Here is a 26,007-nt window from a genome sequence, read left to right as displayed (position 1 = left end):
TTGTGCTTGGACAATTTAATAACTATGAAAATATATATAATCACATTTTATTTTGCTGATATTAGATTAAGACATCTTAATACTGTTTCAGGAACTAGAAACATGATTATTAATACATCACAGTTCTGTTAACATCTTTTCTAAAATATTATACCTCAGTGTTGCACACTTAGCTTCTCTTTTTCTTTGGAAGCTATATAATGAACTCAAACCAACAGTCATGATTTCTTGAGAAAAGACTGGTGGCATGTTGCCTGCAAAGCTGGCGTTTTATGATATCTTTAATTCATTAGGTATTTCCTGGATAAGGACTGGTTTATGCCATTAGCATCTTCGTTAAAGGTCATGTTCTGAGATTGTTTTTCTTTCTGACATTTGTCCACATTCAGCACATACAGAAAAATTAAGTTTGCAGATGTGAACTGCATTGGGTATGATAATGTTTCTGAAATAAATCAAAACTAATTTGCCCAGAAATATTATTGAGAAACTGTTTTAAATGTCAGTGTACTAGTGAAATTAACAGTTGTTCTTTTATTGAGCATGCTGTTCTGCTGCAGTCACCCTCTTAGCAATTGTCAAAGTATAAAATCTGTTGTTCTGAAAACTGTTTTTGCCATTTAATATTGAAAATGTGTATGCTCATAAAAGTTCCTGGACTGACTGCAGTCTTCAGTTTGAAGTATGCTTCTCTGGTGAGTTACCGAGAGCATTTGTATGAAACTTTCTGTCCTGTCCTGTCAATACTCCGTCGTAGTTGTGTGAAGGACTGGATGAGAACTAGTCAAGATAAGGTTGTGTCAGCCTGGACACTTAAGAAAAGAAATCTTGACTGTGCTGAAACAAGTGGAAAATTTCTCAGTGATTTAATTGTGGTCTCTGTGTAATGCAAAATGTGAATGCTGTGACCGTCCAATGACACTTGTAGTGCAGTCACTTTGTTCTGATGTATATAGGTACCTTTCTAATAAGAACTGGGTTGAGATTACTTACCAATTATAAGTGGCTGAGAGAGAAATCACTTCTATATTTTTGCTTATTTTTCCATGAAATAAATATATAGTACTATATGTAATGATTCTCGGTTTGCACAGGCTAATGGCTGATCGGGTGCTTGTGATTGGCAGTGGAGGGAGAGAGCACGCTCTGGCCTGGAAATTGGCCCAGTCTCCACATGTAAAACAAGTGTTTGTCGCTCCAGGAAATGCAGGAACAGCTGACAATGGAAAAATTTCAAATTCAGGTAAAAAGGGAAAAAAGTCAAATATTCTGCAAGCAATCAGTCATATAGGTGTTGGAACTGAAGCAAAACTTAACATATTTGCATTGAGTCAGTACATGCTAACAATCATTCTTTTCTTTTACTGGTACCACAGATTATTTAAGACATTTATTTTTTCTGGAGGTTTTGTTTTTGATGATTTTGATTGTAGAACTGCCGGGTAAAACATCATATTGTATGTATTTTTAGCCTAGCTTCTTCAGAAGTGAGGCTTATATGAGACTGTATAGTTCCACACTTCATCTCTTTCCTCCCACTGTCATGCTTGAATTCACTGACCAATTTCAGCCAAACTTAATAGAGAAACAGAGGTCTTAAAGATACTAAGTTCCAGATAGAAACTTCTCTGGTCTGTGCCCAGGCTGCTCAGCTAATTTTAGCTACGTCATCCTCTGGCACTGAATAAATCTGTGCTCAAGTGTTGAACTGTTTCCTTATGAATTTATGATTTCATTTTTTAAAGGTGCTAGTCTATTATGATAAGCAGCTTTTAAAAGCTTATATTGATTACATATAGCAAATAGAATATAGTTAATAAGTTAGTGATTGTATATTAAAAAACATCAATGCAGATTGGAAATGTTCACTGTTCATTCTGGACTCTGTTATTAATGTATTGTTTGTTTTACTTTGCCCTTCACGGGCTGTAGTCAATTTCAACATTTTAATCATACTATTTAAGGCGATGGAACCATGACATTCTCATCTTCCATCTGTTGTTTAAGCTTTGTACTGTAACTTAATTATACATCCTTTTCCTTTTCAGCTGTGTTAGTCAGCAATCATACTATTGTTACCCAGTTCTGCAAAGATCATAACATTGGACTTGTGTTAGTTGGACAAGAAGCTCTTTTGGCAGCTGGTAAGGCTGAAATAAATTATTTTGACAGGAAAAGTCAAGACCTTGAATTCTGCTTTAAAATGATGTTATTAAGATCATAAGCTGCACAGCTGTACACTGCCATAATTAAACTGAAAAATGCAAGAAAGCGGTTTACAGTATTTTGTAAATGTAAGCTGTAATCACCTTAAACTTTTGGCTTGATAGCTGTATGCTGCTTTTTATACAATAGAAATTGTCAGAGGAAACTATGCAGATTCAAGAATCTGTAATGATTACAACTGTTCTTGTGTGTTCTGCTGTGCTTTCCTTTATACAGAGTTTTCCTGTAATAGTCCTAAGATTGTTGCTCTGTGCAACCCTACACCAGTCATTACTAGTGTTGATTATAATGTATTACAGTAAGATCTCCACGACTTAAGTAGTGAACAGAAGTACTGGGCAGTCCCAGCTGTAGTCATGGGGTGGTCACAGTGACAGTACTTAGTAAAATGAAGAGCTGAAGACCTCTTAAAACTAAGTGGTGAAACAGATTGTTGGATGTTCAGAACATTGTTTTAAGGAAGAATTAGCTATTTAAGACAAGGAAGAGTGTAACAGTTGCTAGAATTTCATTATATTAGAATGATTTGGATGTTTCTGAACAGATGACTTTGTTCTTTTGGTATTTTTGATAATTAGGGATTGTTGATGACTTGAGAGCAGCTGGAGTTAGATGTTTTGGACCGTCTGCAAAAGCTGCCCAGCTGGAGTCCAATACCAGTTTTGCCAAAGCCTTTCTGGATCGGCATGGAATCCCAACAGCAAGATGGAAAGCCTTCACCAATCCTCAAGAAGCTTGCAGGTTTATTACCAGGTAAATGTTTTGACACTGGAAATTCCTTCTCTGTCAAGTTATCTGTATGCTTGGCCTTCACTCATCATAGTTGCCTAGAACTAGCGAGGAAGTATTTTCTTTTCAAACATTGAACTTTTCAAATAGCTACTGATTATTATTGAATTAGATTTTTAATCAGATATAGGATGGTCAAGGTGCAGGGCACCTGAGCAGGTTGATTTTTCTGTTCACAGATCACAGCTTTTTCCCTTTGATTGGCTTCTCGAGGACACTGTTTAGCCATTTAAAAGAAAAGAATGTTTTGCAGAGAAAAATATTTCAACAAATCTTTCAGTAACTGTGTTCTGTAATGGCAAGGGTCGTTTCTACACAAACAAATAGCAAAATATATCTGTGGTGTGGTTTGGGGAGGACTGATCAAATACTCATAAGGTAAGGATCACACTCTTATTTCTTCAGGGCCAGACAGCATCTCTCTTACACATGGAGAGAAATGTAACTGCGTATCTCTGCAATTGCTTTGAGCAGTAATGCTTCTGGAGTCATTGGGAGTCCTTTGGGACAGTAATTTATTGCTGTGGCTGTTTTGGTCTAGAGCAGTGATAGTCCACTGCCACAGAACAAAGCAGCTGCCGTGTTCAGCTACATCTACACTGTCTGTGCCTGTGTATTAGTTTCATAGACTGCTTGTCTTTGCTATTACGTATTTCATGTGGTGTAATCTGGTGGAACTTTTTAGCAAAAAACAAAACAGCCTTATCTCTGACTTTGTTGAGACTTTCTCTGTAAGAACGTTTAGTCTGTATTATTGCCATATGCAGAAACATGCCAACAATTTTTATTTCCGTAAGCATGCTTAAGACTCAAAAAGAAATACTGTATTTCAGGTGGACACACCAAGCTGTGGAGGAAAGGAGCTCTGTGTGAACAGCTCTTTGGCTACTTGTAAAATCTAGGGTTGAGATTGATCCTAATATAAATCATAGTGTGGAAAGGAGAAGGGAATGGGATGTTGTGTCAGATAATAGTCTAGTAGTGTGATGAATCAGCTCTTTGACAGGGACATTTCATTTGACTGTCCACAAACTGGAGAGCAGTGAATGTATAAAGTGTAGTTAAAATGTCACACGGTCCTTACAGTCCTTTTTTTTTTTCTCCCCTCCAAATTTAGTTTGTGTTCAAGAGTAAGTGGAACAATTCTGGGGATACACTGCTAATATGCTAGTTTTAACATATGCTTTACGAGCAAGACCTAACTCAGCCTTAATCTCAGAACCATAATACGAGTTTCCATAATGGTATATAGGTTTATGTACTGTAAGTCTGGTGTTATAAGCCTATAAATCATTTGTGAATTCATCTTTCCAATCCTACAGCAGGAATAAATACTGTCCCAACTGTAGAGAGGGAAAAGAAGTTGTGAGGTGTTAAAGTTTAAGTGAGTGGTCCAGGTGTATACACTGAGTTGATGTCAGAGCCAACAGTAGAATTCCTGCATTTCCAGTCCACATTCCTGTGATGAGTCTGTAAGAGCCCTGACAAGATGGGTTAGCAGGGAATGTACTTTTCTAATGTGTTATTCCTTGACTGTTCAGAAAAAGAGAAGAATATGGGAGGCATTCACCATAAAAATGTGCCTTTCACTGGATGCAGTAGGGATACCGGAATCTCACTTTTGCTTTCTTTTAAAGCACAGACTTTCCTGCACGAGTTGTACGGGCGAGGGGCCCTGCTGCTAGAAAAGAAGTGACTATTGCAGCCAGCAAAGAAGAAGCCTGCAGAGCTGTCCAAGAGATTATGCAGGTGGAGAGCCCTTTATTTAAACAGTAGGAATCCAATTCTTGATTTTCTGTGCCCTGTGCAGAATGAATTTGTGAGCTCAGCTGTAGGACATAAGTATTTTCAGCACAAACTCACCCATTTGGCTAAGAGCAGGATGGACTTGGAAACCGAATCCATCAAACTTGCACCAAAATTTGCATTGCTGCTGTGTTGCTATATGTATTCTCTAGGCATACTTCAGTCCACATATCTGTCAGATTCGATCACTGTGGGACTTTCTCCTTGTTCCTTGTCTTTATGGGTACTGAGGAGTTTCTCTGGGTGGCATCCTCAAATTCCTCATGTTTGTCCCAGACAGTGGGCACTGAGCAGGGCTCTGTGGAGTTTGTGTCTGCTCTCTCGTTGCAGCACTGGGTCCCACTTCCCTGCCCCTCCAGCTTTTCCGTTTTCCGTTGGCTTCTGGAGTCAAATAAGGTGCGTTTCGATGTGCCTCCCTCATCTTTGAATGAGATCCATTAGTTTTGCTCAACATACCAGAATTCAAGTAGGCTGGCTTTTTTTATATACGTCCTTTTTTTTCTGTTAGAAGAAAGAGAAGAGAGGATTTAGCTAGTAGATGTCATGTTTAGTAACTGAAGATTTTGTCTCTGCAGGACAGAATGTTTGGAGAGATGGTTATCATTGAAGAACTTCTTCAAGGGGAAGAGCTTTCTGTATGTGTTCAACTTTGGTTTAACAGTACGGTCATGTGCTTTTATTCCTTGGTATTATTGCTACTCTGTATGCATAAACACACACATTTATTGTTTCAAATAGTTTTTGTGTTTTATTTGGCACTTACATAAATATGCAAGCTAAGCAATTTTATCTCATATTAATTAATATAAGTTGTGAGTAGAATTTTCTTCTATATTAGCCATAAACTGGCAATAATGGTGTTCTTTTTAAATGCAATTTAATCTTTTTTTCTAGGCTGACCTAAAACATGCTTGCATGGACTTTTACCTCTGTAATTCTTGTTACATAATTAATTTTATGCTAATACTTAGCGCCTACTTTAGCACTTTTCTTGCTGTAGGTTATTACTCAGTGGCAGGATAAAACTTAAGCATATATATCAGGGGGCTATATGCTACATGAAAACTGAAAATGAATTCTCTGTGCAAGGTTTGTTCTGCAGTGAAAATACCTCACACTCATTCAGGCCCCAGTCCTGCAAACACAGATGTTTAACTTCAAACATATGAGTAATTCTGTCAAGCTGAAGAAGACTATTCGCATGCCTTGAGGTAAGCAAACCTCCAAATGAGTGCTAAGTCAAGATATTAATTCACCCAAAAGGAGTTCTTATGAAGGCCATCATTTTTCTCAATCAAATTAAAAAAAAAAAAGAAAAAAAAGTTCAAAGAATCCTTCAAGTCAGTGGATTTGCAGCACTATAAATGTATCCCATTGCTTTCTCCCTTTGATTCCTATATTTTACTGGCAGGAGAGTCTCAGTCTGTGACCTGCAGTGTTAACTTCCCTTTGGACGGGACACTGTCACTGTGCTTTCTGTGTTGTGTGCATTTCTTAACAGTGCCTGTGCTTCACGGATGGTGTCACTGTTGCCTCAATGCCCCCAGCCCAGGCCCACAAGCGGTTACTGGATGGCGACCAGGGCCCAAACACTGGAGGGATGGGAGCTTATTGCCCAGTGCCTCAGGTATAGCAGTCCTCCCACCTCAGCCTGCAAGAAGGGTGATCATACCTGTGGTTAGTGTGTCTCCTTTAGGACCCAATCCTGTTTCTATGATATAGGTGGAATTTCTTCTGGAGTTGATTGATGCTTTGCTCTCATAAGTCAACACGGGGCTCAAACATTCGTAGTCATTCTTTAAGATTTCATGAAGCTGTGTTCTGAGGAACGGTCTCTCTCTTATCTTTTCCATTACTTCTAAGTTTGGTGTTTCTCTGCTTCTATTAGCATTACTTGAAATGTCCCTGCAAAACTCCCAGCAGGCCTGGAGTCTTTTTATCTTGAACGTAAACTTAGGTTTATTGTTGATTCTTAAAGCTAGCTGCATTGTTCTAAATGTGCTGATCAAGTGCGTTATTACTGTGCTTTTCTGTAAGTACCGAACCAAAACAAACCAAAACAGTCTTACTGTTTTATTTGTACAGCCCAGATTGCCAGTGTCTCAAATCTCCTTAAAGTCGTCCCTCTAAAGAAGGCCTAAGTGTTATTATTGAAAGAAGGAACCAAACAAAAAACCTTAGGAGGCACAGCGTTAGTGTGTCTGTCATTAAGGCAGCAGCACCCTGACACAAGGACTATGCCAGATAGGAGTGGGACAGCAGGAAACGTAGCTGAGGCATCACTTACCCCAGTAATTCCAGATCCTTTGGGCTAGTCCGGCAAATGTCATCCCTGTCTCAATCAGTTTGATGTTGATCGTCAGGTGCCAGAAGTTCTTCTAGAGAAAATCAGTGATGCTATCCTTCAACATGTTATTGATAGTATGAGACAAGAAGGAACAGCTTATGTAGGTAAGTAAGCATTCAATTGAAAAACAAGGTAAAGTCATAACAAGGTACATTTCATTTTTACATTTGAATTCCAAATAGTATTGTCAAAAGAAAAAAGTTCATTTTTCATGCAGTGTTAACCCTCACTGATTTGGTTTATAGCTCTTCCTTTGGAGAGAAGAACTTTCATTTTTCTTCCAGATGGCATTTTAGGTGATTTATCATGCCTGTTTTTTTTTTCGTAATGTGCAGACACTGGAGGGATGGATTATTAACTATGAAACAGAAACCTCAGCTGGAATGTGGGAAATTTGTAAACAGTGTTAACCAGTGGGAGCCTGCATCTGATTGCTACAACTGTTAACTTTCAAAAAGAAATGAATCCTGGTAGCTAGAAAACACTCAATCTGTATAATCTTGGGCTATAAAACATATTGTATTTTTGTTGAAATAATTTTTATTTTTAAAATAGTTGCAACCAGACCCTTTGTAGTTCGAGGTATAATTTATACTTAAATTTGGTTGTACTGTTCACTCCTATACACAGTAATAAAAATTTTCTTAAGAACTTGGTCTTAAGACTGTTTTGAAAAAGGGAGCTGATGCTCACAGCTGTCATTTCATGCAAGTGACTGCTTTTGGTAGAGAAGAATATGAGTATAACATATATGTAGAGTTGGGTTCCAGTCTCAGAAGATGCCAAGTATCCTCTGCTATTTGGTAACTTTTTTTTACAATGCTTGAATCTGCAGTAAGAAATTAGTGGGTGTTGAGCATTTTCAGGATGATGATGGAGGACCTGATGCTTTGTAGAGTTTAATATTTAACGCTTGTCGTTATCTGAGGATTAGTTTCCTGAATATACAACGAAAGGCCAGTTCTAGATTATCGCATATGTGTATTGCAACAGAAATTACAGAATACCAACTTCAGTAAGTTTTGCTTATTTTTGATTGTTAGTATCTGTAGTGAATTTTGGTTTGGCACTTCTTCCTGAAATTCAGAAATATTTATATGTAACAATAGTGCACTTTGTGGTAAAAAGCACCAAACCAACACCAACACAAAAGTAAGGCCTGCATAATGGAGTTCTGTGGGAACTGTTTGGTTTTTTTTTTATCCTTTCAATTTGTTTTGATCTCTGAATATCTGAAATTAGAGGACTGTAGCAGGAGGCAGAACTTGCTTTCTGATGCAGAAAGGTTACTTTCCGTTGTATTCAGTCTAAAATGAGACACAGTACTCCTCATGTTACTGCTAGCCACTTTGTTGGCTAGTGTGAAATTATTATGGCTTGAGTATAACTACCTGCAGAATCCCTGCTGCTAATTCCCTTTGCAGAAATGCATCCCACATTCCAAAATATTTTGTTGCATGTTAAGGAGTCCTTGAAAAGTAAGTGTTTAAATTCATTTACTTGGCTGTGTTCTTTCTGTTAAGGTGTGTTGCAAACAGGATTAATGCTTACCAAAGATGGCGTGAAAATTTTAAACTTTAAATGTCAGTTTGGTGACCCTCAGTGCCAGGTGAGTGAGAGATGCTGGAAACTTAAAAGTGCTTCATTTTTCACCTCTGACTGTTCCAGTTAACTGCTAAAGAAACTGAGTAATGTGTTTGGATTTATGTCTTCTGTCTCCTCAACATGCAGATCTGAATGAGAATGTCTTAGACAGTGTGTGCGGTAACTTAAAGTTTTAGCTAGTCAGCTTCTGTGAATTAATTAGTTAAAGAATTTAAGTTAAGTTAAGCTGTTGCTAAGATTTTATTTTTATGGATGGAAACAGACTGAGGGGGGCCTAGATTCATATTCCTTCTACATAATCTCCTGTGCTGTGTTGTGAGTTTCTACCTGTTGCAAAGAATTGCTACTAATTAATGTTCACTGATATTTTCCAAATCTACAGATACAGTATAGGAAAATACAGTATATTCAGTTTGTCAGATACCGATTTTCTCTGTATACTGAATTTGCTTTAAGTTACTTCTCTAAGTTGAATTTGAACAAGTCAGCAAAATAAGAATTAACTCCTATCACTCTCCAAATTGTTTGCAGGTAATTCTTCCACTGCTTAAAAATGATTTTTATGAAGTGATTCAAGCAACGATTGATGGCAAACTATGTAGCTTCATGCCAGCTTGGTCAGAAAATAGTACAGCTGTGTGTGTGGTCATGGCAAGTACAGGATACCCAGGGGACTATGACAAAGGCATGGAGGTAACAGGTAACTTCAGTAGGTTGTTTACTATTTAATTTCAGCCTAGCACTTCAATAAGTTTGCATTTACCTCTTCTCCCAGAAAGCTATATTGCTTTTCTCCATCCCCCTTCACAGAGTCATCAGAATCTGCCTTCACCTGCCATTCTTTATCCTTGTAGAAGGAGTAGCTGTTTACTAATATCGTTTAACTGAAATGCATGCCTGACCAAAGTAGCACAGGGTCTAGATGTTTAAAATTACATCATTCCAAAAATATCAGGTTGTAGCTTGTTGCTGAGATAAGAAGGTGATGGGGCATTATGTCCTCCTAGAAAAAACCTGATGAGTTCCTATAGAGTTCTTCCACAAACTGTGCTGGAAACATGGACCACAGGTTGTATGCTCATAACTGCTTTTTGCTAGCTTTGCTCCTTTGTGGGGAGGTAAGGGTCAGCTTATCTTAGCTAATGCTTGACCAAGCGATAAGGATGAAACTTTGGGACCTGTGGCCTTTATAATAGGAGTGGTGCGTGCCTCCTCCATCAGCTTGGTTTATTCCCTTGTGCCGGCTAGCCAGGGCTGTTAGATGATGGGCGAACAAAAGCATGTGCTGCTGTGTAACACATGTAAAAGACTGGGAACCCTTATAGGACCTCCACTTTATAGGGACTGAAGGGTTTTGGGGAAGGTGGGCATATGGACTTTAGATTAAAATTTATTTTGAGGTTAAAATTGAATTCTTGTGTTTTGATATATCATTAGGATTTTTTTTTTTATGAGCTGGTTTAAAAAATAGAGGGAACTGTTGCAGAACTATTTCCTTCTCCCCTTAGTTTCTGCCTTACCAGTCCAATACTATGCATTGTGCAGAACAACCCAGAGAGCTGGTCTTTTATCAAGGCCACCTTATTTTTTTCAGAACTCCAGCTACCTTCTATCAGCCAGAGAGGAAGTCATGTTATATTATTTTTTCCTTTGTCAAGATTTCTGCTCTCATTTTTTCTTCCCTCATCGTCCTCTTCTAGTTCAGTCATTGACTGTAGTTTGTTTTGTCAGTGATATTCCGGGAAATTGTGCATTTCTGTAACTAAACCCCCTCCCCCCACAACTGATTCAGCCCCTCTGTCAGCGAGCTACCTTTCACTAGTAATACTCAGGAACTTAACTTCTTTCAAGTTGGCATTGATACCTTTAGGAGTGAGGTGATAAGACTACCCTGCCTGTGAATCACAAAAAAGATGGTCAAAACAATGAAATTCAGTCCGTTCTTTCGTTATTATACTTTTGGCCCCTGGAATTGTAGGGGTTTTTTTCATTTATTTCTATTTTTTCACATTGTTATCCCCCATTTCAATGGTTTAACAATCATTTTATTCTGGAGTATTCATTAAAACATGATGGGAAGGAGTTAGGCTTACATTGCAGCAAGGCCAGTTAAGGCTCAGCTTTGACCTTGTCAGGGCAGTGATATGGTAGTGCAACACACTGTACCTCCAGCAAGTATAAAGGTTCCTTTTCATCATTTGTAAAATCTGTCTAGCTGATAGCAAGGGGAAAACTGTACTTTTTTCCCAGAGAGTGGCAGTAGTTCCTCCCCTTCCCTTATCATCTTAAAATATGAATCAAAAAAAAAAAAAACCCAACTCTTCTGAGCACTTTTGCTTTCCTGTAACAGGAAAATATATGGAAACAGAAATTAAAAGAACAAAATATGTCATTAGTTTTAGCCATCAGACAGCTACCTGCAAGTGTTTGTAGAGCATCAATTGCAAATGTGGTGGGGAACTGCGTGGAGCGGGCACAGCAGGACAGTTAGGGTGGTGCTGATCTAACATGAACACTAATGATTTAATATCCAGGAGAAGGGAGACTCCAAGCAGTAAATTCTTATGAATTGAGGAATAATTTCATACAGGAAAACCTTGCACAAATTATTCACAATTACAATATTCAGCACAGTTTTGCTGTGTCTCAGAACAGTTATATGTCCTACTGTGTCTCTTTGATTTCCGTTCGTGTGTGTCCTGGATGGCTGTCTCAGAAGGCAGGCTCAGGGCCAGTGAACTGGGATAGCCTTCACTGGCTAGTGTTTCTCAGGGGAAGAGGAAGGTGGAAAGTTTCATTTTTCTTGTCCCTTGTCTAAAGAAAGGACTTGAATCTTCACTGCTTTGCCAACATTATATGTGATTCAAAGTACTCAGAGAGCTCCTTTTGCTTCTGTAGGGCTGCTTCAAGCCAAAGAGTTAGGGCTGCAGGTGTTCCATGCTGGCACAACGCTGAAGGACGGCAGAGTGGTGACAAGTGGTGGCAGAGTCCTCTCCATCACTGCTGTTAAGGAGGATCTGATGAAAGCACTGGGAGAAGCCAACAGGGGAGTAGCAGCCATACGTTTCAAGGGTGCCACTTACAGGAAGGACATTGGCCATCGGGGTATACGGCTTCTCAAACAGTCTCTGTATGTAAGCAAAGGCACTAGCAGAAATAGAAGCTAGTCCAAAGTTTTATGTATATTGTTCGTATTTGCGTGATGAATGATGGTCTGTGCGGAAAATATCACTATTGCTGCTAGCATGCCCTTTCCTCTCTGCAGAGGTCTGATATACAAGGAGAGATGTGTGGAAACTATAACCAGTGATGTTTTGATTCATCAGCCACACACATCAGTTGCAAGTGGTACCAAATCAGGTAAGATTAGGCACTGTCTTTGAATTTTCTCAGTATACTGAATGAAATAGGGCTTGCTTTCTTAGGAGTTTTCAGATGATCTCCTGGCATTGAAACAGAGCTTGAGAAACTGGGCTGCAGTCACCATTAAGAAAGAAAGCTCTTATTTCTTTCTCATCCTTCTTCCTTTGCTTAATTAAAACAGTTGGCTTCACACAGGGGTTATTGCAGTTGTCCAAGAGCAATCTAGTGAGCAGAGTAACTCATGGATTAATGGAGTGGTTTTGTACGTCACTGGACAGAAGTGGTCCTACCAGTTGTATGTATGCATACAATATCCAAGCGGTTGTTAGGGTGTGGCTAGCAATCACTGAACTTGTAATTTGCTCTTCAGACTGTGGCCTTTACTCTCAGCAATGATCCACTGAGGAAAATTTCTTATTCTTTTCCTCCTTTGAAAAATGAGCTGCATAAAGAAAAAAGCGAGCTGTTAACAATTTGGTGAATGCTTTAACCTTTGCTATACACAATCCATAGGTCAGAAATACAGAACAATGAAGATCTAGTTAGAACATCATGAAATATGCAATTTTGGGGTCTATGCTTCATAAAGCCATGTGTGTTTCTGTCAGTGGGCACAATGCTGTCAGTGGACACAGTGCTGTCTTCTTCAATCAATCATAATTTGCTGTGCCTTGGTGAGTGTTTTGGGTTTTTTTAATTTCCCTTAAGAATGATCCCCCATGTATTTATACTTGGCAGGCTGTCATTCAGAAGTAAGAGGTTTTACTGGTTTCTTTGACTTGAAAGCATCTGGTTATGATGATCCTATCTTGGTATCTCGAACTAAAGGCCTTGGACCCAAACTGCAGGTAACTCGCAACTTGACTATAGCTCATGTTAGCTTCCGAGACTGTTTTAAATGCCGCACCCTTATGAGCATTAGAAAGACATTACAGGTCCACCACACTGGTCATTTGAACTTTGTAGATGGTATTTGGGCAAGTCCTGTGCTTATGTCATTGATAATGTGGAGGTCCTGGATATTTCATGATGAAATGATAATAATATATTTAGCCAGGCACTGAGGAACTAAGAACCAGAATTTCTGCTATGAAACAGAGGATCCATTGGCTTTGAGAAAGGCCAGTTTAGAGAGGAATTGGTACAGAGAAGTGCTAAGATGATTACTGTCAGGCTGAGCTTAATAAATTGTGTGCAGAGAGGCAGTATGACTGCCTCTGTCATGGCACAGGGCGGAAGGATGGGGGAAGGAGACATTGAGAGGAAATAGAAACAAATAGCTAAAGGATGCTAATTATACAAGAACACATAGGACAAGTTGAGCCAAGAACATATTCATAATGGAAAATAGGAGGCTTTCAGCTGCCAGAGAATGGGAAATCTGAGGCTGCCTTTCACTAGTCAAGCACAGCAACTTAACTTGTTTCAAGTTGGTGTTTATACCTGTAGGAGCAGGATGATGTGGTGTGGCTTCCTGCAGCAGCAGGAGAGTGAACATAATAATCCAGAAGGTCTTTTCCCGTTTTACATCCTTGAACACCTCTGAGCATGAAAAACTGATTGGTGCTGGCTCTTTTGAGTCCTTGTTCCTTAAACTTGGCAGAGAGCTGTTCCCAACTGTGTTTACACAGACCCTTCCCAAGACCCTTCCTCAGCCAAGAAAAAGTTGGCTGGTGCCTGTCTGAATTGTTACTGCATCAGTGGGAGGGAGATGTTACAATGCAACAAAAGATGTGGGATGGCTGGTTTCCATAGTGCTTCTAAATCCACCAGCCTGTGAAAGAAATCAGGCTTGTAAACCAAACTCAGACTTTGTTTAGGTGCTGATATGTTGCCATTTTAAATCTGACGATAGTCTTTATCTGCATTTTTCCCCTGCCCGTTTATATGTACTGAACTTTTCTGTGCTGGTATAACTGTACTGATGGAGTTGTATAAGTAGAAGGTAGCTACCCTGAGAATTTATCTGTACATATACAATCTTTGTCCTATTTCAGACCCTGAAGTGGTAGCTAACAGCGATAAACTGCACTGTGCAAGCTGTGTGGCAGTGTATCTACATCAGCAGTTGGCACAAACAGAATTACTCTGGTGTATCCCTGGCAGTGTGAAAACCTCTGTTACAGTGGTATAAGTGTCACCACTTTAGAGAAGCCTTCAATAACATCTGGATCAGGTTTCATTATTGGTAGGATGCAAACACCTTGGTAACTTTTTTTAAAACCCAATAGCAGCCTTCCTGAGGGAAATAGGATATTGCATTATGTAAGATCTGCCTTTCAAGGGACCTACAGACCAGACCCACGTTATCATCTACAACATGAGATGCCTAGGATCAAAAGACTCCTTGAGGAGGGTGAGACTGAGGCCTTTCCTACCTTAGGGACTTGAAGAAGAAAACTACTTAATGACATTCTTTGAGTTTTGCTGTGTAGCCCAGTCAAATTAGTAGGTAAAAGTACAGCAGAACACACAGTGATGAGCAACCTGGCCTTAATTTTGGAAATTGCTGGGCTGTACTGTAGGTTGGATGCCCCAGGAATTTCCAATTGCTTTTAGACATCTCTCATTCTAGATCGACATAATATCCCAAAAAACAAGCAAACAAGCAAACAACACAAAATGAGAGTTTCTGGGTAGGTGGAGCTAGAATTTGAATTAATGTTTCAAAAAACAAAACAATTTTTTTTCTCTGCAAGAAAATGAGCTGGTTTCTCTACATTTAAACTAGATGATCTACTAGATATATTCTGTGTGTATTTTCTGTTGTGATTCTTATCAGGGAAGAGAAGATTCCTGCTTAAATGCTTCCTGCTTAAATGACTGAGCAATGTTTATTTGACAAGGAGTCTGAGTTTTGCATATCTTTTGTCACTTCTGCTGGTTCCCACCATGTTTTTCAGATTGCACAAGCATGTAAGAAACATGACACCGTAGGTCAGGACCTGGTTGCCATGTGTGTCAATGACATGTTGGCTCAAGGAGCAGAGCCCCTCTTCTTTCTCAACTATTTTGCCTGTGGCAAACTTGATGTTGAAGTGACTCAAACAATCAAAGGAGGAATGGCTGAAGCTTGCAAAAATGCAGGATGCGCTTTTCTGGGTATGAACACTCCTCTTCTGCTTTGATTTTTTTAAGTTTCTGATGTTAAAATGATTATTAGTGAAATAAAATTTGTAGGCAGAAGCAGTATGTGGCATTAAACCTGTTGGCTTGTGTTTGGAAAAAACAGGCAAGCCTTTGGGCTCAAACTCTCCTGCATCTTTAAAATGGGTCAGCAAGGAAAAATGGCTAATTTTTGCCGTTCACACATTTGGATCCTGACTCCTCCTTATTTATCCTTGTACAAAGGAGAGCCTCACATTCTTGAAGTGCTAATATATTTTCATTCCCTCTCTGATGTTCACTCATAGCAGAGAGGTGTCAGATAAGTAGCATTAAATTAAAAAAAAGTTTTGGTAACTTCATGAAGCTTTGTTTGGCTGAAACCTTTAGGTAAGAAACCAAGAAAGATTTTTAAAAGGTATCTGAATGTGCATGGTTGCACATCTTTGCAGCAGTCCTGGATACATTGCCTATTTTAGAAGATGCCATCGATTTAAAGTTAATATAAAACACATTTACAGCCAGTACTGACTGCTTTCTCTCCCCACTTAGGCAGGGAGGTGGCTGAGCTAACTGGCATGTATTCTTCTGGAGAGTACGATCTGGCTGGCTTTGTGGTTGGCGCAGTGGAGCGAGGGCAGATGTACTTGGGGCTGCAGAGAGCTGATGAGGAGGATGTGCTTATTGGACTGGCCTCCTCCGGGATTCATGGCCATGGCTTTAGCATCATAAGGAAGATTCTCTTAATGTCCTCCTTACGTTACTCCTCTCCAGCACCTGGTGGATGTGGTGGCAAGACTCTAGGTATAATATCTTTCTTAAAAGCAAACCTGCAAATGAATTGCATTGAGACATCTTCATAACTAGATACTGCCAAGGGTTGCTTGTTTCAGCATGGATTAGGTTAGTCAGTCTTCTGGGTAGGTATGTAGTCTTGCTTCCTCAGTTTTGGAAGAGCGGACCAGCAGTGTTTGCCACTTCCTAGGGCTGTCTGCCACAGAAAGCAGAAGGGAACCTGCTCAGAGAATTTTAAACAAATTGATTGCATTATCACTTACATTTGCAGGAGAAATACTGCTGACTCCAGCAAAAATGTACAGTCAATCTCTGCTTCCTGTCCTTCGCTCAGGGCACGTGAAGGCTTTTGCCTTTATTGCTGAGGAGGGGTTGCTGGAGGGCATCTCCAGAATCCTGCCAGAACACGTCAGCGCAGTCCTTGGTAAGCATCAAAGACGAACGTTTCTATTTGACAACATTTATATATAACATGGACCTGATTTTTCAGCTTCGGTTATAAAGGCACTTAGAAGGGTATGTCTATAGAGTTGGAGACTGAATGACCCAAAGTCAATGCCTTTCCAAGCAGCATGCCCAAAACTTTCCTATTTTAAGTAAGTATCAGCTGATAGGTACCACCTTCTTGTTGGAGAAAGGAAATTTGAGGAGAGTGTGTAGGCAGCTGCTCTAGGACAAAAGGAGTTTCTTGGTCAAGACAGTTTTGAGTCATGACTTTTCTTTAAAATAAACATTAGGAAATTGTCTAGAAAGTGATATCACTCCACTTTTCTAAATGTCTCTGTATCTCCCAAATGTTTTGCCTAATATCAGTCAAGTTTTCCAGGAAAATTGTAGTCTGACATAGAAGCTTGCCTGTGCAATTTCAGATGAATTGATTTCAGCTCGACAAAGTGTGGGATTCAAAATCAGGCTCGTAATGGGGAAGATCTTGCATCAAACTTAATTGTGGAAAAAACAAGCATCTCTCTGTCTTGTAATTTCTCTCAGCTAGAGCTAACAGTAACTTTGCCTCTGCTACTGAACAGCTGAGCCAAAAAACCCAGAAACACAAAAGCTAAGACAAACAAAAAAGGTAAGAAGCAGTGACAGAAGAGAAGACCAAGAGAGAAAAAAATTTACCCCACATACAAACAATTGCACAGATAGCTCACAGATAAGAACTGCCTCTGTAAAGTCACAGTGTGAGTCATTTAATGGAATTTTATGGTAGGAGGTAGCTTCCCCATTGCTAAAACTTTCATCTTGGTTTCTTTGAGAAATTTGATCTGTTCAGCATCCCCGAATCTACAGAAATCAGGTATCAGGCAACAGATTACCATTTGACATCTTTAGCTAAGGTAGAACATTTCCGTTGCAGTTGAAATTGGGAAAAGCATTCATAAGTTCAAAATAGTAAAAACAAATGTGTTCATCAGAGTCCAAATCTTGCAGGTGGAGGAGGGTGTGTGTCTGTCTGTCTTTCACTAGAACAAAATTAGAAAGGGGCAAATAAACCCGGGTTGCTAAGGTGGTGCACAGCTTACTGGTGCCTGGAACCACAGACAAAATAACAAGCCCTAAGGATTGTTAGAATTTTCTAAAATGAAATCAAGATGGCAAATATATGGCATCAAGCTTTCCACAGACAACCTGAGGCCATGCCTGCATGAGTAGGGTCACTGTGAAATCCCCTCCATGCTTCCCATCCATGTGTAGATCAGTCTGCCCCGCTCTACTCTGTAACCTAGCACAGCCTCGAAGACCTGTGGTGAAGTTCCAGGTCTGCAGTCAGTTTTGCTCCCACTCAGCCGCTGAGTTGTGGTTCTCCAATCTGTCCATCAACCCACCTGAGTACACACCCTTACACTAACTATTGATTCTTCAAAACAGAAAAGCAGGAACTGCCTAAATAGTTCAAAGAAGCCAGAGATGATTTGTCCCACAGTTCCTTTATCTCTTATGGAAGAGGTGCTAGTGATCTGTTACTTAGTCATTCTGGCTGATCAGGAATGAGTGCGTTTTAATTCACCATCATTTCCTACATGTTCTCATGACAAAGCCTAGTGAAGTCTTAGCTTGTGTCATGCTGTCATGCTATGAAGGTTCGATAGCAACGACTGAGACAGTAATATAATAATAATAAAAAAGATGTTTATTTCTTCACACAAGTTCTTGGATTAGTAACATCCATTAAAATAATGCGATTACTAATTTAGAAAGGATAACACAAAACCATCAGTTACTAATTTAGAAAGGATAACCTGAAACCGTCGATTACTGCGTTATTAATTGGAAGGACTGCTTATCCCTACTTGAAAGCTTTCTTGTTCACTCTCCTAGTGAGAGGGCTCTCAACCTCGAGGAGTTACCTTCCCCCAGCGTCCCAGGAAAAGGGGAGGGGGGGGAATACTCACGGTCCAGCCGGAGAGGATGATCAGGTCACGTCTCCTAGCTCCCAAGTCTCTTTTTATACGGCTGGGGTTCTGGGCAAACACTGCTTTTGCTGACTTTTAGCAAGTTTCACAATCACAGGACTGTCTGTTTGTCTGCTTGGGAGGACCCTGCTAGCGAGGCAAGACCACAACACCTCCATATTGTTTCTTCCCTCCCCGGGGGTCTGTGCAGATTCCAGGTGGCAGACTTCACTTTTCCAGTCTTGTTAATCATTCCGCAGCCTTGCGCATATCAGTCCTTGCACATATCGATTGGTAGACTTCTTTAGTCCTGTTAAGTCCTCTGTTCAACAGCTTTGTGCACGTTAGCTCTTGTGCTATCAGTTCTTCTGCATATCAATTGACAAACTTCAGTCCTGTTAACTCTTCACTCGCCCATCAGCTTGCATAAATTATATCTAGAAACCTCTAGCTAAACAGCACCCATAAACTTGAGTGGAAGTTGGCTAGTTGGGCAGTATTCTTAAAATAGAGAGAAGTAGTCTCAGCTCTTCTATGATACTGCCATCATTGTATATAATAAAAAGTGGATAACAAACAGTTGTGCTGACCCTGTACAAATTTTAATCTTTTCAGATGCTCTCAGTTGGAAGATTCCTGACATATTTTGCTGGCTTTACAAAGAGGGAAACCTCTCTGAGAAGGAGATGGCTCAGACATTTAATTGTGGGATCGGTGCAGTCTTGGTTGTGCAGAAGGAGCTGGCTCAACATGTTCTCAAGGATATACAGAGGCATGAGGAAGCCTGGCTGATCGGGAAAGTTGTTACCCCTTGTCACACAGGTTAGCAGGAGTTCTAACTGGAAATGAAGACAAAAAAAATGTCAGTGGGCTATGGCTTCATTCAAAGTGTAACCAAATTCTCCTGTTCCCCTCTTCAGAGGGGTTTCCCCTAGGCCCTTAGGGATGCACAATATAATTTGTCAGTACAAGGTAAGTTGTTTTAGAGTGTGATTGTGTAAAGTGCTGAGCATTGCTTGGGAGGTACTGCTTGTCCTCAGGTCTGTAGGCGCTGAGGAGTCTCCTTATTGCAAGGTTTGTGTAGTTCAAATCTTTTCCCTGTCATTTCACTAGGGTGGAAGCTAGTTGGCACCCTTCACATCTAGATTTCATTCTTAAATACAGGGAGAAGTGAATAAGTTGTTACCAGAGTGACATTACTTGAACAATGTCTTACCTAGGTACCTGCTTGAGACTAGAGTAAATCCCTCTGATGACTGTGTGTAGGACTCTAACATTATTTAGTGGATTATATTTTACCACAATCACTGTAATCAACCCACCTCCTTTCCAATCCCTTTCCAACTCACATGGATCCAGTGTAAAGATCAAGGCTAGGCTGTAGTTGCGTTTAGTCATATATGATGGTAAGTCTTTGTTCTGGTATGTCCTCTGGCTGACTGTCAGCAAGACATGAGCGAAAACCCCTCTGTCCTCAAGAAGCTTGGGGAGCAGTTTGGGCAGCCAAAAGGAAACCTCAGCTCCATCAACATAATTTTAGTTTAATTTTGCAGTATGAGAGAAGAAGGAAGGCAAGTATAAAAGATGGGGAGAATCCTTGAAAAGATTATGCCATACCTAGGTCCTTGCAGACAATTCTGCAAGTGAGTAACATAAAAGAGATCAGCACAGCTACTTGTGTGAGTTGGTTTGAGTAGTAAACGTTTTTGTAGTTGAGTTAGCATTGGCATAAAGTCATTGCTGATAGGTTTTCTCTTGATTGAAACTTCTCATTAGTGAACTATACAAAGTAGATTTTGATGGAAAAATAAAATCTGAGGTATTTTATTTGTAACGCTTTCCTCACATATTTGAAGGAGGTTCTCGCATTGAAGTCGAGAATCTTCTTGAAGCTCTGCACCTGAGCAGCCCCCAACGTCTGCTGAATAATGCTGATGTAGAGAGTCCACACCAGCCCAGAAAGAACAAAGTTAAAGTAGCTGTTCTCGTCTCTGGAACAGGTGAGCTTGCATTTATCATCACACAGGAAAATGTCCCTACAAAGGAGAGGTTGAGTTCAGCCCTGATATAGGTGCATCCACCTTCACTTTTTTTCAGTGGAGTCTATGGAGCCTTCTAAAACCAGGGCTGCATTTGGACCAGAAGTCAAGAAGATATCCTGTACTGCTTAACAAATGAGCATTATTTGTGCACAAATTCCTTAGTCCTCTTCTTTTTGCTCAGTTGTTGAAACCAAGATTTTTGGGATATAAACGGAACTGAGAGCTGCTTCTCTGTGACGTAAATGCTCATCTATTTCATGAATGTTTATTCTATCTTTATTTGAGGCACAAACCTTGCAGCTCTCATCAGTTATGCAAAAGAACCAGGCAGTTTTGCTGAAGTTGTCCTTGTCATCTCCAACAAGCCTGGGGTAGAAGAACTACGAAACGCAGCCCGGGCTGGAATTCCCACCAGGGTAAAGGCACCCATTTCCTTTCCTTTTTATCATCAACTCACTCATACTGAATCTGTAGATCTTAATTAAATGGTTGGTATGAATTCATGTTTTACATTTTCATGTGGTAAGTGGATGTAGCATGAAGTTGTCAAAGCTATCAGTAGAGACAGAACTGAAAGCTGCAGGGACTTAACGCAGTGCTCACTGGAGTCAGTGAGTGTCTTTCCCTTCTCATCAGTGAGCCTTGCAGTCCAGATTTAGGAAGAAACTTCAAATGAGCATGTGTCTACATCTAGAGATGTGCTTAAATCACACTGAAGTCAGTATGCTTACATTCTACTTTTACAAGTGCTTTGCTGATTTGGTACTGAGACCATAGCCCATGAAGCTTACAATTTTAACAGAAATTGGTAAGACTTCTGGCTCTGTGAAACACATAAGCATGTTGTCTTCTTGGCTGATCACTTCTTAGAAAGATTTGTCTTATGTTGTGCTCAGTCACTTTCAGTGACACCAAATAAGTCTCATTCTCCTACCTTTGGTCAGTAAAGTAGCACTTTGTTATGGAAATTTTCACTGGTTTGTTTCATAAAACAAAGCTACAGAAAGAGAATCACATCATGTCATTGTATTTGGCAAAGTGTAGAACATGTAGAACTCATCTTTCTGACACTTAAAAATTTTGAACAGTTTTCATTTGTACAGCTCTGTTCAGATGGGAATAAATGCTGTTAAGAGCCTCTCTGGGCATTGAAAAGTTTTCAGCAGGCTTCCCTAACAGCTGAGTTGGATACATGGTATGTTTTTTCTGACAGTATAAAGACTCATCTCTGGAAAAAAAGATTATGCCAAAATTCATTCACATTTTTCACAGTTAATAGCGTGACAGCTTTGTTATCCCCTTATTTGAATCAACACTTGTCTTGGTCTAGTTGGAGGCCTGTAGCTAGTGGTGTCCCCCAGGGGTCAGTACTGGGTCCAGCCCTGTTCAACTTCATCAGTGACCTGGATGAAGGGACAGAGTGCACCCTCAGCAAGTTTGTTGATGATATGAAACTGGGAGGAGTGGCGGATACACCAGAGGGCTGTGCTGCCATTCAGAGAGACCTGGACAGGCTGGAGAGGTGGGTGGAGAGGAACCTCATGAAGTTCAACAAAGGCAAGTGCAGGGTCCTGCACCTAGGGAGGAATAACCCCATGCACCAGTACGGGTTGGGGACTGACCTGCTGGAGAGCACCTCTGTGGAGAAGGACCTGGGAGTGCTGGTGGACAACAAGTTGACCAGGAACCAGCAATGTGCTCTCATGGCCAAGAAGGCCAGTGATATCCTGGGTTGGTTGCATTAGAAAGAGCTTTGCCAGCAGGTCGAGGAGGTGATCCTCCCCCTCTACTCAGCCCTGGTGAGGCCACGCCTGGAGTGCTGTGTCCAGTTCTGGGCTCCCCAGTATAAGAGAGACATGGACATACTGGAGCAAGTCCAGTGAAGGGCTGCTAAGGTGATGAAGGGACTGGAGGATCTCTTGTATAAGGAAAGGCTGAGAGAGGTGGGCCTGTTCATCCTGGAGAATAGAAGACTTAGGGGGGAATCTGATCAATAGGTTTAAACACCTGAAGGGAGGGTGTAAAGAGGATGGGGCCAGACTATTTTCAGTGGTGCCCAGCGATAGGACGTGAGGCAACGGGCACAAACTGAAACACAGGAAGTTCCATCTGAACATGAGGAAAAACTTCTTTACTGTGAGGGTGACAGAGCACTGGAACAAGTTGCCCAGAGAGGTTGTGGAGTCTCCTTCTCTGGAGATATTTGAAAGCCATCTGCACACAATCCTGGGCAAAGTGCTCTAGGTGACCCTGCTTGAGCAGGGTGGTTGGACTAGATGATTTCCAGGGGTCCCTTCCAACCTCAACCATTCTGTGATTCTGTGATTCTTGGGTGCCTCAGCTAAGGGGAGGAGTAGAAATGAAACAAGACTCAACTCCTACCATTACACAGAATGTTTGGTCAGTTTGTTGTCTTTGTAGATTTGAATTTTTTAAATTTTGTGAATTTTTAAAATTTCATGAATTTCAGTAAACAACCGTAGAAAGGCTGGTGGTCATGTTGTTAATTCATTACTATTTTACATTAGTCTTTGGCCAGACAATCTGGAGTGAGAGGTCAATATCTTCTGATGTGTTCCCCCTTATTTCCTGCCCCCCCCCCCGATACTGTACTACCCATGTGTTTCTCTTTTCATAGTTGGCTTCTCCTCATTTAGACTTTCTACACATACTGGAAAATATCCTGTGCAGAACAGCCTGTGTTAGCTAGCAAGCGATTTGGGTGTTCCCAGGAATATTTACATGAATGTTATATGGATTTATATGTATATTATATGAATAACATACAAACTTACAGCTCTTGAAATCCTCAAGTGTCCTGGAATTAATGTTTTCTTTTCTCTTTGTTGCCCATGTAGCTGCTGCCATTTGCATAAAGTTACTTTCCTTGATAGGGCTTTTGTTGTGTTTTAATGTTTTAGGTGATTGATCATAAGTTGTATGGGAGCCGCTCTGAATTTGACAGCACAATTGACCAAGTTCTTGAAGAATTCTCTGTTGAACTGATATGTCTTTCAGGATTTATGAGAATTTTGTCCAGTCCTTTTCTCAGAAAATGGAAAGGTAAGAAATTATAATTCTGTAAAGGAGAAATGAAAATACAGATGCTTGGTCTTGCCAGAAATACATAGTAGTAATTCTTCATCTTTCGGATAAATCTCTCACAGTCTTGCTGACACTGAGTAGGTTTTCTCTGCATCTGATTGCATGTAGATCAGTGGGGCTACCATATGCTTTTATTCATCCCAGTCAGTGCTAGGAGTCTGGCTGTGCAGGGGCAGAGAAACACCCTGTGCTGGCATAATGAGTAACAAAGGGGAAAATCATTGTCATGGAGTTGGTCTGTCTGTCTTCCTACTGGAAAGGAGAAATGCCTGTGGAGCAGGTAGGTAGAAGTTTGGTTCTGTCTGCATTAGTGTGATAGGCAGCATAATTGTGTTGTTTGTCAAGGAGCTGTGCAGAAGTTGTTCCCTGCAGTTATTATTCAGAAAAGTGGGAGAGAGACTGATTTCTCAGTGCATCTCCCTCCTGTGTTGCCATAACAGCTGCACAGCATAGCACTGCTCCATACTCTGTGCTGGAAATAACGCTATGAGAGACCCCGAATAAGTGTAGCTCTGCTGTGTTCCCTTACGCATGCTCTGGGCCAGCAGAGGAGGGCCACACTCCTGTTGGTTCTTGGCTCTGGGCACTGAGTCAGTGTTGAAACCTTGCTCAGAAGCTATTCACTCGCTATTCAGATTGCACTTGGACAGGCTCCTTTGGGAATTATGTTTCCTTTGAAAAATAATTTCCATCTGTGCAGTGGCTGAGCATGAGGCTGCAGAGTATGAAGTCCTCAGCTTCCAAGACCCTCATCTGCAGCGCTAGGGCTGGTCACTGGGGAAGAGAGAGAGCCTTATGATTCCAGCTGCCCATCCTCTGCTGCAAAAGCAAATGAGATCCTTGGCGTTAACTGAAATGTGTTTGCCTGACCAGTGCCAAAGCCTGTACACTGTCATTTGTGTCCCTGGAAAAGTAATCCCTCCTCAGATCAGGGTAACACTTCCTCAGATTTCCTCAGAGATCTTAACACCACTTGTATTTTTGCTTTTTAAGCTGAACATGGTCTGTTATACTCTGAATGCTGTTGGGACCATTTGAACTCTTGAGTAGTGCCAGATGCTGTTGTTTTGAATTGATGATAACATCTCACTTTTATTTTTAAAGGAAATTCGGTTCAAAATGATTTTTTTTTTCCTCCTCCCAAACTGATGCCTAGGGAAAATTTTGAATGCTTCCCCATCGCTTTTCCCACCAAACAAAGGTGGAAATGCCCATCAGCAAGCCCTGCGAACGGACCTCAAAGTCACAGGCTGCACAGTGCATTTCGTCCTGGTAAGTGTCCTCTTGCCTAATGGTATGTAAGTTATGGAAAAAGATTTGTTTTTTTTTCTTTCCTTTCTGAAGGCAGAAGCAGGAAGAAGTAAAAGGAGTGTGTGAAAATCCTGGGAAAGTTACCAGTAGAAACAGGAAGGTGTGGGAGTTGTTACACTTCATTTGGAAAGACAACTTGGGACTGGGGTGGCCAAAGTCAGGCCAATATAGCAGCACCAGGGAACCCTCTGAAGCTTTACTCTGTGTGTTTGGGGAGGCCCTTTGCAGGCCCTGTCCCTTGATGTCATTTTGTCTGTCTTGTTTCTAACCCCTTGCCCCTTTGCTTGTGGCTTCCCAAGGTCATCTCTTCTTCCCTTGCACTACCGGCTTTCTTCAGTCTCTCCTACACTCAGCAAACTGCTCTCTGCATCTGCTAGCCCATGTCTCTCTTCCCACTCTACCCCCTAATTTGTGGGTGGCAAGCCTTTCCAGACTTACTTTCAGCCTCCTGCACACAACTGCAGATACTCTTACTGATACATCTCATGAGACCTTCTCTGCACAAACCACATCATCCGTAACCTTCCTGACACCATTAACCAGCCTTTCCTAAGAGACTTTCAATATCTCCATTTTAGGAGGAATCTAGTCCAAAAGCAGTGATCCACCAGGAGCCTGTGTCTGTGAAGGCAGATGACACTGAGGAGACGCTGTCAGAAAGGGTTAAAGAAGCTGAGTGCCGGGCTTTTCCCATTGCCCTACAGCTGGTGGCCAGTGGAGCAGTGCAGTTAGGAGCTGATGGTAAAGCCTGCTGGAAACAAGGGGGCCAAAGTCTGTGTCTTCAGGAAGAGAAGAGAGGCTGCGCTTCCTCTCTTGTGACTCCAGAGCCACAAGACGACAACACAGTGTAGCTAGGTTAAGGAGAGGTTTGCTTTCTTCTCGTCTTTCTCTCCTCCTTCCTTCCCGTGGATGTGCTTCTCTTTGACTTCAGGTGTATCAGTGTCACACGTTTCCATTCTGAGCCGTGGTCTATTTCCCATAGCTTATGGGTTTAGTTACACTTCTTTTGCAAAATTGGCTGGGAAAGCCAGACTGGCATTTCAGATTTTGAATTTCTTTGTTCTGTTTTTTGATCTATAAAGAAGATACTGTGTTGTAAATCAAAGAGGGCAGTGGG

At 40.8% G+C, this 26,007-nt stretch overlaps 1 protein-coding gene across 1 annotated transcript; it reads left to right on the top strand.

Annotated features, from left to right (window-relative positions):
- The first annotated feature begins 1,098 nt into the window (after positions 1-1,098).
- Positions 1,099-25,741, top strand: LOC106494893 (trifunctional purine biosynthetic protein adenosine-3-like). The gene is made up of 21 exons (XM_067289778.1): positions 1,099-1,243; positions 2,049-2,144; positions 2,805-2,979; positions 4,653-4,764; positions 5,397-5,456; positions 6,323-6,448; positions 7,185-7,272; positions 8,692-8,777; positions 9,305-9,473; positions 11,672-11,903; positions 12,039-12,133; positions 12,875-12,984; positions 15,040-15,238; positions 15,794-16,045; positions 16,308-16,460; positions 19,048-19,254; positions 20,289-20,432; positions 20,760-20,890; positions 23,396-23,537; positions 24,736-24,851; positions 25,469-25,741. Exons 1-21 carry the CDS (start codon positions 1,099-1,101, stop codon positions 25,739-25,741), a joined length of 3,111 nt encoding a protein of 1,036 aa, XP_067145879.1.
- Positions 25,742-26,007: the final 266 nt, after the last annotated feature.

The sequence above is a fragment of the Apteryx mantelli genome, chromosome 1 (genome assembly GCF_036417845.1).
Source record: "Apteryx mantelli isolate bAptMan1 chromosome 1, bAptMan1.hap1, whole genome shotgun sequence".
In the NCBI taxonomy this organism is placed as follows: domain Eukaryota; kingdom Metazoa; phylum Chordata; class Aves; order Apterygiformes; family Apterygidae; genus Apteryx; species Apteryx mantelli.
This window is presented reverse-complemented; position numbering and strand designations above follow the sequence as displayed.